Source organism: Choloepus didactylus, chromosome 14 (assembly GCF_015220235.1).
Source record: "Choloepus didactylus isolate mChoDid1 chromosome 14, mChoDid1.pri, whole genome shotgun sequence".
In the NCBI taxonomy this organism is placed as follows: domain Eukaryota; kingdom Metazoa; phylum Chordata; class Mammalia; order Pilosa; family Megalonychidae; genus Choloepus; species Choloepus didactylus.
Window position 1 is genome coordinate 29,353,888 of NC_051320.1, and position 26,404 is coordinate 29,380,291.

Genomic DNA, 26,404 nt, shown 5'->3' on the forward strand with positions numbered 1-26,404 from the left:
GTTTCAGTTATTTTCTTATTGTGAAATATAACATATATACGTTCCACCTTTTGAAATTGTTTCTGTTGAACTATCTTCAAGCTCATTGGTTCTATCATTGGACTACTCATGAGTGCATCAAAGACATTCTTTATTTCTGTTACAGTTTATCATTTCCGTTTGATTCTTTCTTAGATTTTCCATCTCCTTCTGCTTACATTATCCATATGTTCTTACATGTTTTTCACTTTTTCTGTTAGAGCACATTGCATTTTGATCATTGTTATTTTAAATACCTGGTTTGACAATTCCAAAATCTCTTACGTAGCTGAGTCTGATGCAGATGCACTTTGTCTCTTGAGAGACAAAGTATGTCTTCTATCATACCTTATAATTTTTGTTGAAAGCAGACATTATATTTCCAGATATTAGCAACTGAGATAAATAGGCCTTTAGTGTGAGCTTTAAGTTAATCTAAGAGGAGTTGGGTTGTATTTAGTTTTTGATGTAGCTGTATTTGACAGTGACTTGAAATTCCTCTAGTATTCTTGTTTCCATCTCTCCTGTTGATGTTGGTCTTCCCTAAGTGCCCCTTCTCCTCAGGAGAGTCTATATCTTTCAGCTATTCAGCTATAATCCACTCTTTTTTTTTTTTTTTTTTTAAATCATCATTTTATTGAGATATATTCACATACCACACAGTCATACAAAACAAATTGTACTTTCGATTGTTTACAGTACCATTACATAGTTGTACATTCATCACCTAAATCAATCCCTGACACCTTCATTAGCACACACACAAAAATAACAAGAATAATAATTAGAGTGAAAAAGAGCAATTGAAGTAAAAAAGAACACTGGGTACCTTTGTCTGTTTGTTTGCTTCCCCTACTTTTCTACACATCCATCCATAAACTAGACAAAGTGGAGTTTGGTCCTTATGGCTTGATTCCACCTTTTCCTCTGCATGTTTTAAAGGGCATGACATCATCCACTCTGATGTATCCATCAATAGAAAAATTATTCAAAATCTCTGGACTTATGTCCCCCCTTCTCAGCTATGTTGTGAATTTACTTCCTTTTGTGGATCCTGTAATCTCCATGGGATTTTGGGAAGGATAGAGGGTAAACGTGTATCCATCTACCACCTTGACCTAGAAGTTTCACTTCTCTTTTACTATGCTTCCCTTGTCTGGAATGCCTTACCTCTTGCCTGGCTCATCAAGAAACATCCCTTTTAGTAGCATATCCCGAACTCAGATCCTGTAGATGTCTATCTGTCATTGATCATCTTAGAGGAGACAAGATGAGATCATTGGTGGTAACTCAAGAATGCAACTCTGGTGGTTTCTTCCTTGGACACCTGACTGCTTATACCTCTTAATGTCCAGGACTTTGTTTTCTAAATCAATGTGCAGAGTTATTTGTATGAATCTACTTTGGGAGATTTTTATAGGGCAGAAACCCATTTTGTACCATTTTTGTGCGCACCCAGAAAAGATGGCTAATTAAATTTTTTTTTTGCCAAAATAGTACTCGACAACTTAAATTATTGCTGTTTATGCTTATCTATAGCATTCTCAAATAAAAACGTCCCAAGTAAGACCCTGTTAAGAGAGTAATGTCATTATAGTTGTCCTTGTTCCTTCTCTCTTTTTTCATCCCCTTAACTTCTTTTTCTTCTTACTCTTCTAAGTGGTCATTGTGCCTAATACCTTTCCCTTCTTTCCTGGGTGGGTAGGTTTATTTTTGTTCAAATTAATTTCCACATGCACTTTTGAAAACCAGTCTATTAAGACTATTAAGTAGTTCTAGAGTTCATAAATCATCGCTAGAGGGCCTGAGGAAAGGACCTGGACTCTAAAGCGCTAATTAAAAAAGAATGTTGAAGAAGTTTTAAAGACTTTGATCTTTAACTTTGAAAATAAAAACTTCTGGTTCTTCATTAATCACCTAGGACTACATGTTTCAGTTCTGAACTGTTTCCTTGGACTTTGCTAGAATTAATAATGAGCATTACAGAAACATTATTGAATAGCCAAGTCTTCTAGCCTACAAAATTCTTCTCAAGAATTGAAATAACAAAAATATAACTTCAATATGAAAGTAATTAGTGGCTTTGCACCAGAAATTAAAGGCATAAGGTGAAAAATGGATTTTATACAACTTAAATATGTTAAATGTTATAGCACATATTGGAACCATAAATACACCATAGCTTAGTTGCGGTACCTATTCGTTTCACTTCTGAAGGATTTTGTTTTGTTTTGTTTTGTTTGGTGTAAGATTTTTGCACATTCTCTGGCAGGTCCAGAATATCTGGGTTATTTTCTAGCCAAACGAGTAAACAGTTTTTAAAAATGTAAACAAAATTTTACTTACTGGTATACAAATTTTAAGTAACATTGAAAATCACTCAGGTATGTCTTCAAAAATCTTGGCTTTACAAATATTACAAATAGCCTTAAATTGTTAATACCGAACTTAAAGTTCCTAGTCTTGAGGAGACCGAAGTTTATTATTATTCATTAATTTCTGAGGAATTTAATATACCACAAAAACAATTTTGACAATTAAATGGATATACAGTCAGAAATACTGCTACTCTTAGCATTAAATACTAGGGGCTTTTCCATCCCTATTAAGCTTACTGTTGGCATTGTCTTTACATGATAAATAACAAGAAATCTGAAAAAAAAGAAAAGAAATATGTACTGTAGTAAATATTTGTTAGTGAATAATATTTTATACAATTAAGACCAAAGAGATTTCACATTGTTTAAATCTTGAGATTCAATTTTCCAAAGAAGATATTCAGGATTTAAAATTTGTTTCAAAAATTAAAAGGCCTTAGCTTTCATAGCACAGTCTTTGATATAATCTGTTTTTTTGTCAAGGCTGAGTCCTGGATGAGGAGTCAAGATTTGGCTCTGCAGGTTGACTTGTCATCCTAGATCTTTACACAAGCCACTTTGCCTCGGGCTCATTGGTTTTCCAATCAGAAAATAAGGAGACCAATACTTCTCTCTCTGTGTGTGGGATCACAGTATTTGTCATAAAATCCATGTCCTCTGCCTTCAACCCCCGACCCACGAAAATCTATGCTGTAGAACAAAAGTTGTAAGTTTACTTCAACTAAACTTAAAATTGGACTCTGAAAGATGTTTAGTCAGCTTCAGTCTTTATAGCCTCATAAATAATCTTAGATGCTAATGATGGTGGAATTTTCATAATTAAAGCAGTCATTGCATTTACTGGCTCCAAAATTTCTCTTCAGGGAAATTATAACATTTAAAGGAACTCCTGTGGCCTTAAGAGTGAGCATTTAATTGATCTTTTCAATTAACAACAACAACAAAAAAAAAACCTTCTTTATAAAAAAAATATTTTAAGCACAACTGTTAGTTTATCATTACAAAATGCTTAACTGAAATCTTAAACAACTTGTCCTGTGGAAAATTATTTGTGACCATGTGTTTGTTACCTCAGAATCTGTGGGAAAATATAAGGGAAGTATACGTGTAAGAGTGTACAGAAATCTATGTACTTTTAGGCAAGAAACTTCTAGGAGATTACAGAATAGAAAGAAAGACTGCAAGATTCAAAGCCTGGGTACCCTTAAATGACAACTTACCAATAAATGGGTCATATTGTAGTAATTTTAGTGCAAACAGCCATGAATTCTGTGTCTTGCATGCTACCTGTTGAATGAAGAGACTCCAGATGGAAAGTCAAGTACATAAAATCATTTCTTGAGTACTGGCCCCTAAATTTTCTCTCCTTCGGAGTGTGGCAGTGACACGTGTTCAGAGACTCTGAATAGTTTTTGAAGGGTTATGAAGCATTGAATTCAACTTGCTAATATTTAACATGTTCACAAACACATTATGAAATATTTACTTCACAATCTATATAAAAATAAAACTGTGCACAGCTGGACAGGAACACTGATCTACTCGTCGAACTCTTTTCCAAGTTCCTTGACATCGAGGATTGCCAATTGCTTGCCAATGGAGAGTCTGATTTCTGAAATGATATTTTGAAGATGTTAGTTACACTAAAAGCAAACTTAAGAAAATTCTAATGAAAGTGCATTATAAATTGAAGTTTTTAAAACATTATAATCAAACACTGAGTTTCCACTTGTTTGGTTACAAGGAGGAGAAGACCATTTAGGTTCTGTGTAAAAGCAAGTTATCTGCTAAATCCTATTTCAGGACACCATCATATCAAGAGAATAGTTTGGGGTTACTGTATTTGTTTCTTCAACTTGATCTGAATATATAAAATATTCCATAAAGGAAAAGGGCCAACTGTTTCAAGTATGTGTAAATTAGAGCAGTCTGAACCAAATGATCTCGTGTAACCCTTTCTAACTCTTTGATTCCATAATGAAAAACAAAAATGGGAGAAGTGAAAAGAGCTAAGCCAGATTATTAAAATTATTATTTTAAAAGTCACTGGTACCTCAGCCAGAGGTTAAGGTACTTTATGGGTACAAATTAAATTATAAATTCATTTAAAATGAAAATATGGATGAGGTATTCAGAAAAATATTAAATCTAAATATTAAGTTTCTGTTTGATATGAATTCCTTACCCATTTTACTGTTCATACAGTGTACTCAATACAGAGGCCTTTAGGCACAAGTGACTAATAAATGTAAATTCAAGTGATTAAATATTAAAACATGTGAAGGGAATAATGATTAACTGGAAAGGTCTATACTTTACTATTGAATCTGCATTTTTATCAGTTCCACCTGACATACCTAAAACCGTAATCCATGTATGATCTAAATTGGTCTTTGTCCAATAGCTGTCCAGCACCAGGACTTAGCTATGAATAGTATTATCAGATTGAGCCAATAAGTACAAGACTGGGATAGATTTGCAGAGTGGTGGTATGTTTTCAGGGTCAGTTCTTTTGGAAAAGGTACAGATTTCTATAGATTTATGACCCTGCAGAGAAAAGCCCACCACTATCTCAGACATGAGTTTATGACCACCCTGTTGAGCAGTGGTTCTCAAAGTTTGCTGTGTGTATGAATCACCTGGGCAGGGGTCAGCAAACTAAGGCCTATGGGCCAAATCCAGCCCCCAATGTGCCTTTGTAGGTTTGTGAGCTAAGAATAAGTGTTGACATTTATAAATGATTGGGGAGAATGACCCAAAAGAAGAAGAATATTTTGTGACACATTAAAATGATAAAAAGTTCAAACTTTAGTGTCCATAAATAAAGCTGTATTGGAACAAAATCAGGCTTTACTTGTTTACATGGCAGTTTATGACTGCTTTTGTGCTATGGTGAGAGAACTGAGTAGTTGTGACAGAGGCCATCAAGCCTGCAAAACCAAAAATACCCACTATCGGGCCCTTTACAGAAAAAAGTTTGCTGACTTTTTTGATCCACCTTCAAAAGTTCCTATCCAGTTGGTCTAAAGGGGGGCTCAGGAACCTGCGTATTTTAAACCACCACCCCAAAGATTCTGATTCAAGTGGTCTTCAGAACACTGCTTGGGAGCAAACAGGGTTTTGGTGGCCATTTGGCAGCAGGTCTGTATCCCAATATCAAAATAGACCCATCCGTCTCTGGTGTATACAGCATCTGAGTCCCACAGTGTGAACTGGAGCCCTGGAGTCTGGAACTGATAAATTGAAGAGCCTCCTCACTGACTCCCCCAAATCATGCCTTGATGTGTTACACACAGGCCAGCTGTTCAAGACCTGAGAGGACTGATGGCTAAGAATGACTATCAAGAAAAGTTGTTCAACCAGCTTCCCCCCCTTACCCATCAGAGTCCAGGCCATCTCCAGAACAACGAAGGCTCACAGAATTCATAGCTGGAGGTTGACAATCTACACACACTGTGTATCCCTCTCGGAGATACTGCATCCATCGAGTCAATGGTCGATTTTCCAAAGAACAGTGATGAGTCAATGACTCAGTCTTGAACTCCATACAGTATCTGGAGAAAAAAGTCAGTAGCAGTTTTACTTGCTGTAATTTGAGTGGCTAATACTGCACAAAGTCTTAGGGAACCTGTAATCCTCAAAGTCATCTGACAGACTGGAGAAGGTCATGCAGTACACCTTCACAGTTTTCACAGCAACCAGAGAATGCCTTGTAAAGTCTCATTCAAACTGATCAACAGCTACAACAATCCTTTTCTCTCTTTTCTCAATCCATTAAAGTTATCTGGTCAACATGAATTTGCAGGAATTTGGATATCTCATATTCTGTTCACACCACTAAGAGTATATAAAAGCATATTTTAGGGGGAAAATAGACCTTGATAACTTCGCTGATATTCTAAGTAATTACATAAATTGAATAAACAATTGCTTGAGCCTGAATTCTTAAATGTGAGCCCCAGGAGGGTCAGTTTTTTATGTCCAGGCCAGCAGCAGTGCTGTTTTGCCCCACAAATATTCCCAGGGGCCTTCCCTACACTCTCCACCCAGTTCACATGCATGATCTGGTATAAGGATGATGAGCTCTGACTTGCAGTCAACATCAAAGTCGTGTGGGCATCACAGATAAAAGTAGGAATGGCAAGCTGAGACACGTTTTTGTGTGTGATGGAGGTTAGTGTCAACTTCTATACTGAGCTGTGGGAAACTCTTAACCCTCTGTATGTGACTAGATGCTGAAGGCCCAGGGGAGCATCCTGATATTGGTGAATATTTTAGAATCGAATACTTAAAAGCGTATTACAATTCTGCAGGGAAACAAAACAAAAAAAACATTTGTTGTAGAAGAGATTTGTTGAACTTTCAGTTCTAAGCTACAATGGGTTGGCTTCTTGTCCATAAGAATTATGAGCTGTAATAGGCTAAATGGAAAGTGTTTGGAGAGTGAGCTTCAAGGAAGATATTTAACAATGGAAGGTACCATTTATTGGGTAACTTTAGGTATTGGAGTAGAAAAGTCTATGATGCAGCTTCTAGCTTTAATCAGCTAGCTAAACACGAAATCTCTTTAATGATAATGTCTCATTAAATTCTCACACCATGTGGTAGATACTAATATCATTTTTTTAAAGAAGATAAAACTGAGGTGGAGCAGTTTATCCAAGGACTAATCATTAGTGAGGGGCAGTGTGGGGATCTGAACATGCATCTGTCTGGTTTTGCTTATCGGGCGGCAAAAGAGTGGACTTCAGGTGAGCATGGAAGCTACTCCAGCCTGTGTCATTAGGTTTTGATAAGAAATCCTCAGAGAGGTGTGTCACTTTAAAATTCACCAAAAAGAGGTGATAGCTGGAATCTGTGGTCCCACAAAGACTATAAGGACATGCTTAATAAAACTGTGAAAATAATATCTCATTTTTATGTAGCACTTTCCTTGAAGATCAGACCTCAGAGATAAATATCTTTGTAGCCCCACAAAAATAAGATCCAGACAAGTGCTTTCCCAACTCTGGGGTGAAGAGTCATGTTTTACTCAAAGTCAATGAACAGGTAACAGAGGAAAACCAAGTTGCCTCTTTTGGACTGACTTGACCACACAACTGGAAAAAACATAAGTCAAAAAACCAAATTACCCAGCATCCTCTACGTCTGTAGACCACTGTGGAGATGCGGCTTGTCTTGTTCTCTCCTTGTTGAATGCAGAGGTAGTTATAAAGGCAGGGACTAGAAAAGGGAGAATTACATTGAACACATGTAGCCTAAACTACTCAGAGCAATGTTTCCCAAGCTCAGTTACATGCCTTTCTAAAGCACTCCATTGCTAAGTTCAAAGGTCTGCAGCACAGTCAACAAGTGGAACATGGCTCAGTTATGGTGTTCAAAGAACCAAATTTGACAAAGGTGTGTGTGTGTGTGCGCGCGTGTGTGCGCACGCGCGCATATGGGTTGAGAAGGGAACTGCAGCCTTTTCAGGCCTGTTTGTCTGCAGTAATAAAACTTGTGTGATAAGGAAAGAGAGAACTGGAAGAAAACCAACAGAAAATAAGAGAAAATAAATGGGAAAAGTGAGATAATAGAGATTTTGGAGATAAATGAAGAAGGATATAAGAAATGGAAGATATAGAGAAGAAAAAGGGAAGATAAAAATAAAGTAAAAGAAGAGAGACAGAAGGAATTCCAAGAGGAAGAAGAAAAAGAGATAAAAGAAGATGGAAAGAGAGAAATAGACAACCAGATATAGAAGAAATGAAAGAAGAAAAACAGAAGAAGCTTAGGAGAGAAGTGCAATGTGCTCTCCAAGGCTTCCAGTAATCACTGCCTGGAAGCGTCTCCCACTGTACAGTGGCGGGGGTGAGATCGCCCAGCTGGGCACAGCGTTCCCACGCTGCTCTTGGAGAAAGGAAGGCATAAGGGTCCTTGCCTCCCCCCACCCTATGCCAACTCTGATACTCTAGGTGGGATAAAAGCAAAGGACCTAGGGAGCCTCTCCTTCCACCTCTGCTCTCTTCCTTAATTTTATTTCATTTGCCTGTCTCCTCCCAGTTTCATCACTGAGTCTAAGGAGACATCTGTTTCTATAGCTCCTGGAAGATAACCTCTTGATTCACTCTGTTGTCAACACGAGAAAAACAGGGTTTTACTTTGTTCATCACTGTACTCCTCACACATTTGCACACTAAAATTTGTGTATGATGGATGAATGGGCCAATGAATGAATGAAGTTACAGGACTGCCACCAAGGTGCACAGGTTCTACTTCCCTGTGGTCTTCTAGTCCTGCACTGAGCCCTGCAGCTGACATGGCTCAACAATCCCACCTACCTTTTGTTTCAGAAACTGGATGATCCCAGGAAGGGTTGACACAAGCTGGCATTGGCTTCTGAGATGACAAAGTCATCCCATCAGTCGTGTGAGGGTACCAATTGCAAAATGCATACTTCAAGCCTACATTTTCATGTTACCTGGCTACTTACTGCCACAAGATGGCAGGAGTCATTTTTATATTACTAGGGAATATAAGACAAGAGTGGCCTAATACCAGCCAGCCACTTGCTCCTGAGAGTTGCAGGTGTTGTTTCTGTCTCTTGTGGCTTGGTGCCTGAAAATTATCCACATCTAGAATTGCACCTAGGGTTCCAGTTTGTGTGGCTCTTCCTTGCTTCACTACCATGTTTAATTGCTTTCCAAAAAGAGCGTTTCATGTTTTGTTTTCTAAATGTGACTGTGCCTTTTGAATTTCTAAAATCCGTGGACATAATAAAAAAGAACTGAGTGCATGTATATTAGCCTCCTTCTCTATTTTTCTTAGACCTAAAAATCAGAAACAGTTAACAGCTAAAGGATTTTCATTTTCCAATATGTTTTCATTTCTGTTCTTCTGACTCATTTATGTGTTTATTCACCAAGTGAGAAAATAAATAGTAAATGACTAAGCAAGGGCTCCAACACAGAAGACCTACTAACCATGGTCAGTTTCAAGCCTCTGGGGTTATGGCATATCACAAAAGCAAGCCAGTAACCCCAAACCTTTTCTCCTCCGTGGTGGGTGGATTGGGTGGGTGACAGATCCTATTGAGAGGGCACCCTTCCTTCTCTCATGAATCTTCAGAAAATCAGAACTGGAGGCAGATCACCTGCAGCTCTCCAAACCAGCACCACTTTTTAATACTCCCCACAAATTTAATTTTCATTACTTAAGAGTAGGAAATAATTTAGAAGTTATTTTTGCCTTCAGTTCCACTCCTGCTTATGTGTGGAAGCATGTAGCCGGGAGCCCCAGGACAAAGGCTCTCAATAAATGTTCATTTCCCTTCCTTTCCCCTTCCTGGCAACTATATTCAAATGTAATATATTCTTTGTTATCAGGCTATTTGCCAACTTTTCTGGTGCTCTGTCAGCCTACCATTGTTTGGTTTTACAACTTCCACTTCTAAAAACATAGCACTACACATACTTACTTTGAAGATTAAAATAAAAGTAAATTAGATTTGCTTTAAGAATTTCCTGATGTCCTCTGATACAATGGGGTGTCAGAAAAACAGGCTTACAAGCACTGGTCTGCAGATATATTGTAGAAAAGAATAACATGAAAATTTGACAAATAACGCCTCCCTGAAAGCATGAATTTGATCATGCACATCAATCTCCTTTTAGGAAGAATATAAAACAATTGTCAGTAATGTGCACCAATTTCATTCATATGACTTTTTTTTTTTTTACCTGTTTTTATGATGAAAATATAATCATGATATGCATTAAATGAAATGGAAAATGCAACAGCTATTCAATTATTAATTAAAAAAAAAAAAAGCTTAAGTGATCATGTTTCATCCACTGACCTCATGGGGTCTTTATGTTTCTATTCAGTTACAAGAATCTGTCATCATAATTTTAGCTCTATTGATGATGGTTAATAGCAAAACAGTATTGAGGTGGTGATGGGGAACCCACTGGATTTAGAACCAAAAGATCTAGGTTTGAGTTCCAGTAGCCCATCACAAGTGCTGCCACCTCCCTGAACTTCCAGTGTCCTCATCAGTAAACCAAGGATAATCATTGTTTACCTCCCTGTAGTAGGCAGAATAATGGCCCCATGAAAATGCCCACATCCTAATCCCTGGATCCTGTGAATATGTTACATTACACAACAAAGGGGAATTAAGATTGCTGTTCAGCTGACCTTAAGATAGGAAAGTGATCCTAGATTATTCAGGTGTGCCCAATGTAATCACAAGGGTCTTGCTGATGGTTAAGTTCATGTGTTGACTTGGCTAAGTTATGGTGTCCCATTGTTTGGTCAAGCAGGGACTAGCCTGGTTGTTACTGTGAGGATATTTCATGGATTTAAGTCATTAGTTGATTGCTTCTATGGCTGATTACAACTACAATCAACAAAGGAGATTGCCTTCAGCAATGAGAGAAGTCTCATCCAATCAGCTGAAGGCCTTAAAGGGAGAACCGATGATTTCAGAAGTCAGAAAAAGGTATTTCTATCTCTGTCTCAGCCAGCCAACTTCTAAGGAATTCATCAAAACTTTCCTCGGAGTTCGCTGCTTGCGGCCTGCTCTATGGAATTCGGACTTGACAATCCCCACAGTTGCATCAACCAATTCCTACAATAAATCTCATAACATACACACACACACACACACACACACACACACCTGTGGTTTGTTTCCCTGGAGAACACTGACTAATACAGATTTTGGTACTGGGAGTGGTTCTTAAGAAACAGAATGTTAAGGATGGGATGTCTGAGTTGGTTCTGTGGTTTTTGGAATTGCTTCTCTGATCTGATTAAAGCCGCTAATGACTGTTTCCAGTGATCAAAATGGCACTGATATTCCCTGGTATGAAATGGCAATAGAGATACACAAAACAGGAACACTGGATACTGCTACTCAAATGCTTATAGGAGCCAAGGCTCTGGTTGACAGTATATTTGATCCTTAACAGAGTTTTCTGGTGTTAAAAAGTATAATATTGAGTGGTTGTTCTTATTTAAGCTGGATACAGTTGTTAAAGAAAGGGATGAGCTCAAGGCTTCAAATTCCCAGCTCAAGTGCTGCATGAAGGACATGAAAGTTTCTATTTGTGCCTTAAAAGAAAGTCTTATTTCTTGTAACTACAGACTTGAGCTTCTGAAAACCAGACCCAGAGTCTCATTGTGTGAGTGGCTGGATTACAATGTAAATTGAATTCCCAAGCTTGCAGGGTGTCTGCTTTTAAAGTGGGCATTGATTGGGAAGCAGTGGGATCCTGGAAATTGGAATATGGACATATGGGCTGATAATGATGACAGTGGGGACACTGAAATCTGAGATTGTGCTGAGTCGTCTTTGTCAGATAAACCTATAATGGTTTCCCCAAGTGGAGATTTTCCCTCTATTTCCAAACTGGGAGATTTTATTTTATGCTGTTAAGAAAGAAGGACTTGAAATACAGATGTCTCCTGCTGGTGTTAAACCAGGACACTAACACTGTCTGGGGAGTCTGATAAGAAGATTGCTTGCTTCTAGAATCCTCTTAGTGGAGACTGGTGAGAGGAGTGGCTGGGGGGTTGGGGGGAGGGTAATTTTGAACATGAGGACATTTGGAGGAGGGCAGAGGAGTGGACATCTCCAGGCAGAAGTGGGATGTGGGGGCCACAACCATCCCTTGTCCGATGACAATCATGCTCCCTGGCACCCTCATCCATGTTCTATGGCATCCCCTTCACGACCCTTCCCGCCACCTTTCCCGCAGCTGACACTGTCCTGTTGTCATGAAGAGTCTAATGTGTTGCAGAAATCCTTTCTAGCAGGCAAACCCAGCACATGAGGAGAGCAGTTGTTTTTACTGATAGATCAACTATAGGTTTCGAGAGCAATCAAAAAAAATCAATAATGTCATAAAGCAGCTTCTACCCTGAACCTTTTCTGTAGCACTTCTGCAGGGTGCATGAATTGAATGGGATTTTGTTCTATGCCAGTTTTTGTGAGCCAACAACTTTCAAAGGAATAAATTATTTCCTCGGGCACTTAATATGAGTGGCGTTATCAATAAGAAGCCTCCACCCTAGTCCCTCCATTTGCCACTTATGAAATCACAAATCAGAACACAACAGCTCCTGCAGAAAACACTAATGGCTTTAAGATCAAGACCTGATTCTGAAACAGGCTCTAGGAGGCCCTGCACCACTCAGACCAGGAGGTTCCCAACACCCCAGCTTCCCCTCTCTGCTACACAGACATATACATATATGCCCACACCTGATCAGTTTGGCCGTACTGATCTTCCTGGGCAGTCCTACACTTCTTCCATCTTTAGATCTCATCCTAAGTGGCACATCTGAAGGGAAGTCTTGTCTCCCTCACTCTCCCAACCCAAGACCAGGGGAAGTCACCTTATTATCCCACTCATAGCTCCATGCACTTTTCACTCGTGGGGTAAGAGATGTACCAAGTACTACAGCTGCCTTTTCCTGGGATTAATTTCCTGGGGTTATCTGATTAACGTCCGCTCCCCTACTAGACTATGACACTTGATGGTGGGTTCCACGTCAGATTTCTCACCACCAGAGCCCTGGCTCCCAACCCAGCGCCTGGCATCAGTAGACCTCAGTAAAGATTTGAGGGTGTAATGAAAGAATGAATGCAGTGGCTTGATGAGGGTCTTGTTGACTTGAATTTTTATGGGTTCCTATGAAAACCATATGATCTTTGCCATCCTGAGAAAACTGTTTTGTCCTACCTGACTAGATCCAGATCAACACATCGGCATTGGCCTTTCTGCTTATTTCTTTGTGAGTTTAGGATGGCTCCTGGCTCATAATGAGCTGGCTCTGGACCCCTCCGTTTACCACCCCACACCAGAGTGATGTCTTCAAATCACAAATCGGGATCATATCAGCCCCAATCCAGTCTGCATCAGAGGAGAGGCAGGTGTTTTTGGAGAATCATTTTATCATTGTTGAGGAATTGATCACTTTTCTACTATTTTCATACGTGTACATGTGTGATTAAACAGGAATTACAGTGGAAGACTAAAGTGAAATAGTTATCTTTCCCATACACTGACTATCCTGTGTGAAACAGCATCCTACCTAAAATCTGTTATCGCCAGATTGAGTTCACTAAAAACCACAATGCCCATGTCCTTTATTACCTCCTCCCTGCCCATCAGAACGGGTCATCGGGTTATAAAACACAGAGGGAAGCTACAAAAGGGAGGCATCTGTGCAGCTGGCCATGAATTCATTCACTGAGCATTTCCTGAGCTTCCTATCTACGTTGGGCACACTCGCCCCTTCCACTCCCTGCAGCGCATGGAACTTTCCTTCCACAGCACATGGCCTTTCATGGGGTGAAGCGGCCAATTTCATGAAAGATAACAAACGTAGCAGCCATGGAAAGGTCAGTACCAAAGGAGTGGCCGCAGTCCTGGCCCCGGGGCGTGGCGTAGTCCAGGCAGCCGGCTCTCTCCTCCAGGGGCGGGCACGCCGCGCCCCCGTTCTGCGGCTCCTGCAGCACCGAGCGCCTGCGCATGCGGGCTGTGGGCTTGCACTGGTCCGCACAGCCACTCCAGGGGCCCCATTCTCCCACGAGGCACGGGCGAGCTGAAAAACAGCACAGAGGACCCCCACGTGAGCAAACCCGGCCAGCGGGCCAGGGTGCCTCCCTCAAAATCCCGCCAACAAAAACATTCAAGTCCAGTCCCGTTTAAACAACACTTTGATGGAGGGCCCTGAATCCGCAGGAACACACAAAGCCTTGGCGGATCCCAGTTGACCTTGGCTCCACCCGGTCTGATGGTTAACTGAATCGGGTAAGGCTTAGGGGCAGGACGCTTTCTCCCGATCCTGACGGCTGGTGTAAGCCTGAGATACACCCAAGTAAATAACACAGGCCTTCAGGGTCCTTCCTCACACTTCCAGATCTGATCTGTGTTCTTGTTTTAACTTGATATTAACTGTATCCTTCCCTGCATAATGTTTTATTGTAACAGTAATACACTTCATTGTAGAAAACATTAAGAGGAAACAAAGAAGAATAAAAAAGAAAATGTACTTCATCCACCAATAATCCCTCCACCTAACCTCGTCGATTCTTTCAGCAAGTGTGTCTCCCTGGGAGAGCTGGCTTAGGGCCAGGTCAAGGGACCCTGTGACTTCGGACTTCTCGTGGATGCTCTATTCGCATCCTCCATGGTTCATAAACTCATAAAATATCAGAGTTGGGGAACAACTAGTCTGCTTTTAGAGATGGACAGTGAAGGCTCAGTACTTGCAGTCAGGCATCAAGAGGCCAAGTCCGGCAAGCATGTGGCCCTAGCATCTTGTTCTGTCTATAATCTTACACTCCTCTACACATTAGGGTAGGCCTCAGGTCCGCAGCTTCCAGGAGCGTGGCAGGATATCTTATGATTCACCTGATGGACAAGACAAGCCTGAAGTTGTGCTCCTTTCGTTGATAGCGATGTCTGCTTACCAAATCTGAAGATGGAATTTTAAAAACTCAATTTTCTGGCCATGACTAAAAATCTATGTGCTTTCACATTTAGCTTTCCAATTTAAAGTCCTAATGAATCTTTTTAAAGGACTGTAATGCATTTTTTAATTGACTTATTTCAAGACTTGAAATTGAATATAAGAAAGGATGAAGGGAAGGAGAAGGCAGAAGACATGCTGCCTCTCAACCAGATGCCAAAACTCTTCTGTGTTCCCACAAAGTGTGATCCATTTTCCCATCACGCTCACAGTTTCAAGTTTATGGTGTTTTCAATGAGAAAACACTCTCACTTCTTTGAAACTTTGATTTGGACTTTTGTCAGTTTGTACTTGAAAACTCATTTTGCTTCTCTGCACACTCTAGTCCAGGGTCCATGGCTTTGGAAGATGTACTTGGCAGCATATGGCTACCCCTGATGTGAAAAGGGTCACAAACAATAGGAACATCTGTCAGTAATTCAAAAATTTCAATACTGTTTTAATACATGTTTGCTTTAATCATCTAAAAACCCCTCGGTATCACAGGTTAACTACCTAAGGAAACAAGAATGAGCCACATTAGAGTTCACTCCCTATATCTGCCATGTATACATCCTTTGGAAAATCAGTAACAGGTTACTTCCTGCTCTTGTCACCTCTTGCTGATCCTCCTTTTTATATTAATGGTCCCATATTTTAATTGGTCCACAGAACCAGAAGACTTTAAAAAGATTCCCAGCCTGGAAACTGGTTGAGAAAGGCTCCTGTCCTTAATTCTGTGAATGCCTCTCTTCCTTCTCCATATATTTGTTTCAAAGATTAACATTCAGCTATTGTTATAAATTAAGTTTTGCCATGGCTTTGATTCATAATTTAGTAACATGGACTTGGGTCAGACTCTATCCATATAGTGAAAGATGACATTGGGGATAGTTTTCTGACTGAATTTAGCCCCCCAGGATTTTTTAAACATCTGTGTTTCATATCCAATGTTTGTTTATTTTATTTGGTTTGGTCCCACAGTTAAAGTCCTCAAATCACAGGTTCATTGAATCAATTGTTTTTGTTGTTACTATTAGTTAAGGTTAGTCCTTGGCAAAATGCTGTTTCCTGTTTTTCCTAATCCATGACTTTAAAAGCCCCATAAAGAGAATCAGAAAGTTCTAGGGCCCTGAACAACAATATCTTGATGACTTAATTGTAAGACAAATGAAAACAGTTCACATAGAATTACATGAACAAAAAGGTGTTCCACAAAATATTTGGAGTTGGAAGATTTTTGAGATGTCTATTCCTATCCTGCACAAAAGATTCTATTATTGACCAATTTGTGAGCTTTTGATTATTTGTGTTACAATTCATCATAGATCATAAGAGACCTTTGGTCATAGAGGTTACGGAAAGTACAGAGATCCTCTACAGATTTATTACACAAGTCATCTATTACAATCACATGACACACATTTCCTCTTGAAATATTCCATTAATATTCGTGTCCCCTTTCCCACTAAAGCTTATCCTGTTCAATCTAATTCAAGTCCATATACAACATATCAAAATATTCTTTCTTTCAATCTGACTTTCTCAATCTTCACTTTTTTGGTTTCACTAACTATTAATGGAGCCCAATAGACTGTGCTCCTTTGATTCTGACCCATCACAAACTCCCAATTTCTTAATAACCTGTTAGGATTTGATGACATCACCCCACCTCTTTTAGGGGAAAGAAGACTAGATTTAATGTGTGCCAGGAAGCTAAGTAAGCTCTTTCTATTCTTTTCTTCTGCATTATTTAAACTCAACCTAACATTCAGGTTTGGCTTCCCCAGAAGCAGACCCTAAGATGTGGCTTTGAATGCAAGTAATTTATCTGGCAGATGATCCCAAGCACTAGAAGGGAGGAGGAAACAGAGGAAGGGAAGGGGAAGACGCCAACAAAAGGTGTGGTGATGAACAGTGACCACTGGGCAATGAGACTTGAACCCGTTGGGGCCCTCTGGGAGGTGTGTAGAACCCAACTTAGAGTTGTCCTACCCTAGGACAAGAAAACTGGAGTATTTTTCTGCCAGCTCCAGTCTGTCAGGTGCTGCTGCTATGGTCTTCACTCCAGCCTTCCAGTTTGCCCAGCCAAGGCCAGAGAAGAGCCTCAGACAGAGTCATGGGTGTTTGAAGCAGAAAGCATCGGCATGTAAGGGAGTAGTGGGAGCAGTGGGTGTGAACAAGCAACCCACAGCCCTGCTGCTTGGTGCTCAACAAACAGTAGCCATAGACATTATGAAGGCTCAGCTTCTTCCCCTGGCACTGGGTCCACCATCTGGCCATTAGTGGTGGAAACCACTTCCCCAAGTGCCTTTCCATGGACAGCAGAATGTTGTCTCTTTCGTTCAGGATCCCTCCCTGCTAGTTGATATCTGAGTCCCTATTTCCTCTGGCTGTCAGCTCACTGAGGAGTGAGATGATGGATAGATTCAGAGTTCAAGGAATAATCGAGTCCTTTTGTTTTTGATTTACCAACTGGTCCGCCTTCCTCAAGAGCTTTCTGGTTATCAGATGTCCCTACCACAGCCATGAGAAGAATGGCCTCTAATTGAAAAGTAAGTTATATATTTCGGTAACAAATCTGCACACAAAAGAAGGTACATTTTCACATGTCCTGACAGGGATATCCAGTCATAACCAAGTACAATAACCTTAAAGGATGAACCACCAAGCGTTACAAAATAAATAAATAAATAAATGATTTTAAACTCCCCCCCAGTGGCCTCCACTTGAATTTGAAATAAAATCCAAACTCTTTGCCATGGTCTATAAGGTCCTGTGTGACCTGGCCTCTGCCTGCCCCTCCATTCCCATCTGGAGTCCCATCCAACCCACCTTCTGCACCAAGCTCCGGTCATATTGGCTTCTTTACTTCCTTCTCAAACACATCAAGCTCTTTCCTACCCTGGGACCTCTGTAGACATTCCTTCTATCAAGAATGTTCTTCACACACTAGGCATGATTGGGTCCTGCTCAGCGTTTAGTTCCCAGGCGAACTACTTCCTCTTCAGGGAGTCCTTCTCTGACCAGCTTATCTAAGTAGTCTCCAAGCAACAGTGCTCCCTCCTGCCCCCCATTAGTTCCTCTCATAGCTCAGTGTTTCTTGCCTTCTAGCACCTCTATGATTTGTAGTTATATATTTATTGATTTTGCTTATTGTTGTTGCCCTAGGGACCATACTATTTTTCATCCTTTTAGCCCTAGTTCTTGGCCCATTGTTTTAGTTTCTTGGCTGCTAAATCAAATACCATGCAATGGGTTGACATAAAGAATGGGAATTTATTGGCTCACAGTTTTGAGGATAGGAAAAGTCCAAAGTCAAGGCGTCCTCAAGGCGATGCTTTTTCCCAGAAGACTGGTGTTCTGGGATGGGCTGTTGGTGATCCTTGGTCCTTGGCTTTTCTGTCACATGGCAATACACACCGCCACTCTCCTGGCTTCTCCCTTCTTTTCCAGGTCCCCTTTACGTTCAGCTTCTGGCGGCTCCCTGTGGCTTTCTCTCTGTGTGTTACCTTCCCTATAAAGCCTTTAGTAATAGGATTAAGACCCACCCTGATTCAGCTGGACCACACCTTAACTGACATAACCTCATCAAAAGGTCCTATTTACAAGAGTTCACACCCACAGGAATGGAGTAAGTTTAAGAACATGTTTCTCTGGGGTACACAGCTCCACACACATGGTTGGTGCTCGATAAACCTTTGCTGAATGAATGAATGAAACAGCATTAAGCAAGTTCCTCCTCCTCCCCAAAAAATGTACATTGAAACAGACTCTGTTCTGCTCACATCATTAATTAGAAGGAGGCTCCAGAGAGGGAAAGGAAACCAGGTTGAAGGACAAAAGCAAAAATCTGAAAGGGTCATGGTCAGAATCCCAGGAATTCCAAACCTGGGCCAGGGCTGTCCCTGCTTTCCTGGCAACAGTGGCCCCCAGGGGCGTCCACTGGAAGGAGCAAGGCTTTCTGTGCCCGAAGGTTAGATAGAGCCCAGCTTCTCCCGGCAGCCACAAGGTCTTCCAGTCCTCTTTAATCCATTCATATTTCCTGCAGCACCACATCTTGAAAGTAACAAGCTTACTTAATTTCATTATCTGTGGTGTGAAGTGGTATTTCCTTGTATTTGATCCAAATTTCCCTTACTCAAATTTTCCTCATCCAAGAATTCCAGAATCAGTGAAAAAAAAAATCTGTTTTAAACCTTACCTGTACTGCCTGTGGTTGTAGTGTTTCAGTAGGACACCTTCCCTTTGGCATGGACTGCCCCAGGTTGATGACTCCAGTTTTGAACCCTTCTTTCTACAGACACTTTCCATCTTGCCATCTACCGTCATTGGAGCTACCATAGACCTCCTCCAGGTACATTCACACTAGCAGTGAGTTGTGGCAATCAGAACTAGACACTGTAGTTTCAGTCTTTGGGTATCAAAGGGTAATTTTTTAAAAAGTTTTCTAACAATTTTCTTTAATTTTATCAATGATGCTGAACACACACGCACCCATTTCCAACAATTTACACACCAAGAAATTACACACACACACACACCAATAAATTGAGCTGATAGAGTATTTCATTTTATGTATATAGTTTGGATTATTTCTTCTTAAATGTATCACCTTGTTCTTATTAACATGTAGCAGTGTCTCCTTGGCTAATCATACAGACTCAAGCATTCTGCTTTGTAATCTAGCCCAGCCTGCTTGGCTTTTTGCCATCTAAAAGTTTAAGGCCACCCACAATTAAGTGCTTTCTGCCTCAGGTTGTTAAGTTCAAATAGTCCTAATCATTCCTGAGGAAATATTCTTTTTACATTTTACCCACAGGTGTTTTTTGACATTCTGTGGAAGAAAAATAAAACAGTCCCTTTATCCTCCAACACACACACACAACCCACACACATCTCATAGTGAGAGAATTTTAAATGTATGTCATATGTCTTTTTCTCTCTCCATATGTATATTCTTTCTGTGGAACCTTGTCAGAAGCTTCTGTGAAAGCTGAATGAGAATATTTTGCCCAAATACCTACTCACTCCCTCAAGTCTCCAATAAAATGGTCAAGTTTTTTTTTGTTTTTTTCTTGCAGAAACCATGTTATCTGGCCCCAATGGGTGTTTTTTTGTTTTTGTTTGTTCGAGTTGGACAACTTCATGCAATGCTAGCAGGATAATAAAATAGGCTTCCTCATTAGAAAAATAGAATGTCAAATGCCATGTGAACCCAGGGAAAGAAGGAAGATATAAATCAAAAGGTTGATAATGCTTTTTCTGGGTAGTAGGTTTCTAGGTGATTTGTTTACTTCTTTGGGTATTTCTATATTTTCCAAATGTTCTGCAACAAACATATATTTTGTAGCCAAAGCAGGAAAATGTTATCTTAAAAGGAAATGTGGTTATGCTCCAAATAGCAGTGCCCTCTGAAGCCACAGAAACTGTGGCCTAGGCTGAATGCCTGGTCGTATTTATTTTGACAACCAACATAAGGTGGCACCAGGATAGCTCCTAGGGGATTATAAAGAGGAACAGGATCACACAATCAATGAAGAGAAGGGGGCTCTTCACTCCACCTGTATTTACTTGGGGCCAACCCTATAAAGTAGCTAGCTGCTCAGCTAGTGTTTCAAGTGTGGGCTCTGGGTCCATATTTCCTAGGTTCAAACCTAGCTTCATTACTTGTTAGTTGTGCCACCTTGGACAAGTTACTTAATCTCTGTGCCTTGGTTCCCCTATCTGTAAAATGAGACTAAAAGGAGGAATAACCTCAGCTGGCTGTCAGATTTATGTTAATAGCTGTAAAGTGCCTGAGAGAGTGCAGAGTAAAAGCTGCGTAAGTGTTAACAACTTCATCCTCCTTTACAGCACATCCAAGGGCTGCAGCCAAATCCTGCTAAGTAAAGTCACTGTGAACACGGGCTCCAGGGCCCATTTATTCTTCTGCACAGAAAAAGGCAGGGGGAGCCACATGCCATCTCTCTGACTCTTCTGGCTCCTGTAAAGTCTCAATGGCCAAGTCATCATAGACAGTGGCATTCTTCTTTTGGGTGAGTTTTGGAGCCCATGTTTTCAAGCATGATGCCCCATCTCTTTCCAGGTATGATATCATCAGACTTTGGCCACTTTATTTCCTAATCTCCCCATAAATCTAGGAGAAGATACTGGCACATATAGGCTACTCATTTTTCATCCTTGAGTTAGTTATTATTCCACTTGGATTAATTATTATTCTTTCCTTAAGTGGCTCATCAATGAGCTAATGCAACCTACTATTTCTATGCTCTGAGAATGCAAGACTCAAGGAGGCCTGGAGGTGAATTCAGAGACTGGGGTGTATAAGGGAACTCTGTATTTTATGCAAGGTTTTTCTGTAAACCTACAACTTCTCTTAGGGAAAAAGAGAGAGAGAGAGCGACAGAGAGAAAGACCGGGATGGTATGAGCCTGATGAGCAAGTCTTCCAAGAAGTTCTTCTGGGGCAGTTGGTAACATGGGTCTGATCCCCGACTCTACTTCTCCCCATCCCTGGACAGGCACAGCCAATGGAGAATTTTTATCCTTTTTGAGAAGGATATAGAGATACATTATTGGTGAGTATATGGGATATTTCAAAGCCCATGCCGTCATCATCATGAGATTTCTAAGATGATTAGTTTCAGAACAGATTTTCTTGGCAGTTTAGGAATTTGATAGCCCCATATGTATTTTTATTTGTATCTGAATTAAAAAAAAAACAAATTCCTACTTAGAAAAGAAATTCCAGTACTTTACCTCTTAGCCACACCAAAAAATAATGCCTTTATGATAACAAGATGAAAAAATCACAAAGGAATAGAAGTAGGGTATACTGAGTTATACTGACACAGTTACATTTCACATTAAGGGTTACTGTCATTTCAGTCAAAAGGCTTTGGGCAGTATCAGTAGGGAATATACATTGTGTTAGAAGAGGAAGCAGAATGGTTGTCTATTTATATAGTGGGACACTGAGATGCAAAACCTTGATTCCTCAAGGAAAAAATAAAACCTATGGATTGGCACAGATAGATATGGCTAATGGCAGCTTTGAAATCAGACGGCCATGGGTTCACCTCTCAGCTCTGCTGCTCCATCAAGTAAACTCCAGTAACAAAGAACCCTCTGAAACTCTTAGTTCCTAGACCTGTAAAATGCTAATACAGGTCAATACCACCTTTTCTCAAACCCTTGGGGCAGATGAGTTTTAGAATTCAGAATTTAGAAAAGAAATACAGTGTTAATACCTTATACTTCTTTATTCCCAGAAGAGTCTGGAATAGCATATTGTAAAACACGTTAATATTTTTTGAAGCAAAATATATTGATACCAAATGGGGTAAACAAAAATTAGGCCTAGCTTCCCATCAGTTCAAGTCAAGTGAGATTTTTGCCACCAAATGAGTTATGCAAACTCTTTCAGTTTTGAGCACTTTGGGGATTTCGGGATTGTGGACCTGCATCTACCTTTCATACAGAATTGTCCTGAGGGTTAAATGAGATAGTGTGTAAGTACCTGGCATGCAGTAGGAGTTCAATAAAAGGTATCAATGATTTCATGTTAACTAGTACAAATTACCTGCAATATGTTGCCATAAAATCATCATGCAAATATTCCATCAAAATAATATAAAATGTTCCCCAGTGTTGCCCAGTGATGGTAGCCGAGTGACAGTGCACTTTCTACCTAAGGGCCTGCCCGGGCCAGGTACCCTGGCCTTCCCAGGCATTATCTCATCTCCCCACTGCATGGCCGCCCCATGGTGGTGTCATTCCCCTTTTATAAATAGGCTCCACTTGGGGACTAAGATAAGTTCTCCAAAGTCACAAAGCCAGTAGGTGGCTTTGTGGGTCAGGATTGAACCCAGGATCCTCTGACTCGAGGGGCAAAATCGAGGCTTGTGAGTTATCCCTAGAAAAGAGTATGCAAATAAATAGATAATTGGGTGGGGGCAGGCTTTGTGTGATGAGGGAAGTTGCCCCCCAACCAGCATCCACTGCCTGGTCAGGTTGAGGGGGGGAAGCAGCCTGCAGCAGGCAGGCCCCGGGCATCAGAGGCCCGAGCCCAGAATCAGCACAGCAGGGATGACTGTCAGGCTGAGACTGCGCATGTCAGCCAAGCCGTGCCCTTCCCTCTCACCCTCGACCGGCAGCAGCAGGCTCAGTCTTGCCAAGTGGGCCCACTTCCAATTGCCTCCATTTTCTTCCTCCCTTCACAAGAAACTGTAGGGCCCAGAGAATTCACCAATGAGGAGTCTTTCCAGTGCCGTGCCTGTTTTTGTCTAGGCCTGCAGGGTCCCCTGTTGACTCCCTGGGAAAGGGCATTTAAGGCTCCTGAATATGCTCATTTTAAAAATTCTATCAGACACCAATTTCCTTTTCTGGCATTGGTTACTTTTTCCAGCACTGGCAGCTCTTCTCCCAGGCTCACAATTGAGAATTTCTGAGTTCTTTCATGAGATGGTAAGCATCTCATTTCTTCTACTATTTACTAGATAAAATCCATGCCCAAAAATGACAGGCTCCTTGTTTGAATATTTCTGCCTTCTAAACTTAAAATAAGGGATTTACTTTTGGACATATATAGACCTTGAGGGTTTTGCAACTCCTATACTACTGCTCTGGCTGGCCCTCACTAGAAAGCAAAATGCAAGTTCTTCTTGGGGCACTTGACTGTCTCTCCCCATCCCTCTCAGGGGGCCTGGATCTCTCCACATAGAGCCGCCTTCCCAGTCACCATTTTGGCCTCAGGATCCAGCACAGTGCCTGACACAAACAGGCTAGCTTCCCCAGATAACTGCTGGACAAGGTGCAATGCTCTGCTCCTAGAAGGCTCCTGTCTCTTCTCCAGGAGACCTCTTGCTCCTTCTCCAGGACTAGGCTTGCCCATCACTTCCTCCAGGAAGTCTTCCTGGAATTCCTTGGATTCCTCAGCCTCCTTTCCTTGTGTCTCCCTCCAGTCTCAAGGATTGGCCATTTTGGCGCCACACATGTCACAAGTGGCACTGCATGTGTACTTCCCTGCTGGGCTGTGAACTCCTAGCGGGCAGAGACTGCATCTTAATCCTCTTTGAATCCCTCTCCTTACCCCGGAGCTGGCCACATTATCTGTCCTAAGTGAATAAAATGAGGGCAAAGCTCTCACAGGACAGCAAGTGAGAACGATATCCAGGTAATTAAAGCAAACTGGAGCTCAGGGCCGAGGACTGCTGGCTCAGGGGCTGCATTTCCTAAATAACTGGCTTTTCCACTGCACTTTAGCAGTAAAGTACCCTGGCCTTGGAGAAGAAAGGAAAAGAAGCTTATCAAAAAGAAAATCTTCATAGGTAAATCATTAGCTTTTTGACCAAGGTTAAAAAAAAATTATGTTTTTCAATTGAGTTTTCAGTTTCGGGCTGGGGTGACTCACCTAGTCACAGACTGGCAGCCGCTTCAAGCAGCAAAGGGCAGAAGGGGTGCTACTGTCTACTGGGTGTCAACTCCCTGGGGAAAGACACAACCCTATGCATTCCTCTCCGAGGAAGATGCTGGGCTCAGACAACATGAGGGTCCCTAACTCATGTGTGGCTTTGGGGGGTGATGTGAATAATGGGGAACAGGGCTACTTTTATTTCCAGAGGTGGCTTCTCTCATGCACACTTGGTTCTTTAGGATGATACTCACCGTTTCCTCCTTTAACTTTGAATTCAATCAAACCAACATTCAATGAACCCCTAACAGGGAGGGGCAAGGAACTATGAGATACTATGGAAAACTTTCAAAGTTGAACAAGACTGACACTAAAGGAAAACCAAGTTTAAAGCATAATGGGAAGTCATGCTATAGAGACAAAATCGAATTCAATAAACATATCAAACACCTACTTGCAGGAAGAGGCTGTGCTAAGTGCTGGGGCTCAGAGGTCAGACAACTGCAGTCCCGAACAACTCGCCCTCCGGGAGAAGGTACCACCCAGAGCACACCCTTGAGGCAACGTGGGATAGTTACACATTCCTTCCCTCCTCATTCCTCACGGTGCCCCAAAGATCCCTGAGGGTAAACATAAGGAAAATAATGGAGCCTGGCTCTGGGGCGTGACCCCCCGCCCTGCCCCCCCCCCCAAACCTGCAGTGCCATCTCTCCAGGCAGGAGGTGGCCCTACCAGCTGGTGTTCCTGAGTCACAGAGAATTCATCCGGTTGAGAGAGAGGACCCACACCCTTACAGGAGGAGGGCTCCCGACACCGCATCGGGTTCTAGTGGAGAGAGGGTTTGGGGGACGGCTGGCACACCCCTGGATGTAAGGGGCTGGGATCGATGGATGGAGGGGCTAGGGACGCCAGGATGGGAGGCGGGGCGCTGGAGTGTGCCTGGATGCTGAGGCCTGAGGACGCCAGGTTGGAAGTAGATGGGGAGCTTCTGGAGGGAGGAGATTGGGTGCGAATGGATAAAGACGAGAGGTACGTTTGGATGGGAAGGGCTGGGGGACGCCTGGCTCAGAGCTGCGGTTCATGGCCCAGAGCCCCGCGCCACGTGAGACTGCGGGAAAACGCCCCGCGCCGCGCCCTCGGCCCGCCACCCACCTGGGCACGCCCTGGCGTAGTCGAAGCAGCAGTCCCCGGTGAGGCTGCAGGCTTGGTCGCAGAAGCACGTCCCGTAGACCCTGTCCAGCCTCCAGCCGCGGGCGAAGCAGGCCGGGTCCCTGCCCGGGCAGCAGCGCCCCGCCTCGGCACAGCCCGCCAGGGCCCCGGGCCACAGCCGCGCCAGCGCGCACAGCGCCATCCACAGGGTCTTCATGGCGAGCGCTCCCGCGGCGCCTGCGACGCGAAGGGCCCCTGGGGCAGTGCTCTGCAACTCCCAGCGGCGGCGGCCCCCGAGCTGTCCGAGAGGCCGGCAAGGCACAGCCCGGCCCTGCCCCGCACCCAGGCCCCCGCCCTCCCCGCCCGGCCCCTCCCCAGTCCTGGCAGCGCGCCCGTCCGGGTGGCGTGTGGGTGGGTGGCTGGGTGCGGCTGCCCCCGTCCAGGTGGGTGGGGGCGCCCCTCCCCGGGGCGCCGCAGCCTTCCCAGGACGCTCTCGGCATCTGTCAGCCCTCCAGGCTTCCCTGCCTGTCCTCCGGCCCTGGGATGGAGTCCCAGACGCTCCCAACCCGCGGGAACCGCCCGGGAAAAGCAGGTGCACCGGGTCCCAGCGGCCGAGCGAGCGTCGGGGCCCTCCAGGAACCCGCCCAAGGAGGCCACATTTCCGGGCTCCAAGCTCTGCTTCCAAGTTACCGACTGGATAGTTTCACTATTAAGCCTTGAGATGAAGAGCGTGTGATACATAGCAAGCGGGGATCACCAGTACAATGCGTGCGGGTCACTGAATAAGCCCAGGAAGGCCCATATTTTAACCCTGAGTCCCCGGGAGCCACGGAGGCTCCAGGGAGGGGCGGAAATAAGACCAAAAAGGCATCCCTTCTCCTTGGAAGGATAATGGGATTTTCCTGCCCCAGGGAAATGCCAAACTTGGTTTCACTAAGATG

The 26,404-nt window shown here is 42.5% G+C and overlaps 2 protein-coding genes across 3 annotated transcripts in view; one reads left to right on the forward strand and one right to left on the reverse strand.

The window, feature by feature from the left end:
- TERF1 (telomeric repeat binding factor 1) overlaps positions 1–22,920 on the forward strand; it is a 78,762-nt gene extending 55,842 nt beyond the window's left edge. The window contains exons 10-11 of one of the 2 annotated variants that reach the window (XR_005211599.1): positions 20,757–20,938; positions 21,284–22,915. Coding sequence is in view for 1 of the 2 variants with exons in the window: in XM_037802689.1 (XP_037658617.1) it covers positions 20,757–20,792 (36 nt within the window). In the remaining variant the exon portion in view is untranslated. Of the gene's footprint in view, positions 1–20,756 lie in introns of both variants that reach the window. The other variant, XM_037802689.1, reaches the window with a different exon arrangement.
- SBSPON (somatomedin B and thrombospondin type 1 domain containing) lies at positions 809–25,782 on the reverse strand. Its single transcript, XM_037802690.1, has 5 exons — positions 25,467–25,782; positions 13,797–13,991; positions 7,529–7,619; positions 5,774–5,950; positions 809–4,008 (listed from the first exon to the last, which is right to left on the reverse strand). The coding sequence occupies exons 1-5, from the start codon at positions 25,678–25,680 to the stop codon at positions 3,891–3,893; spliced, it is 795 nt and encodes a 264-aa protein (XP_037658618.1). The 5' UTR covers positions 25,681–25,782; the 3' UTR covers positions 809–3,890.
- Positions 25,783–26,404: the final 622 nt, after the last annotated feature.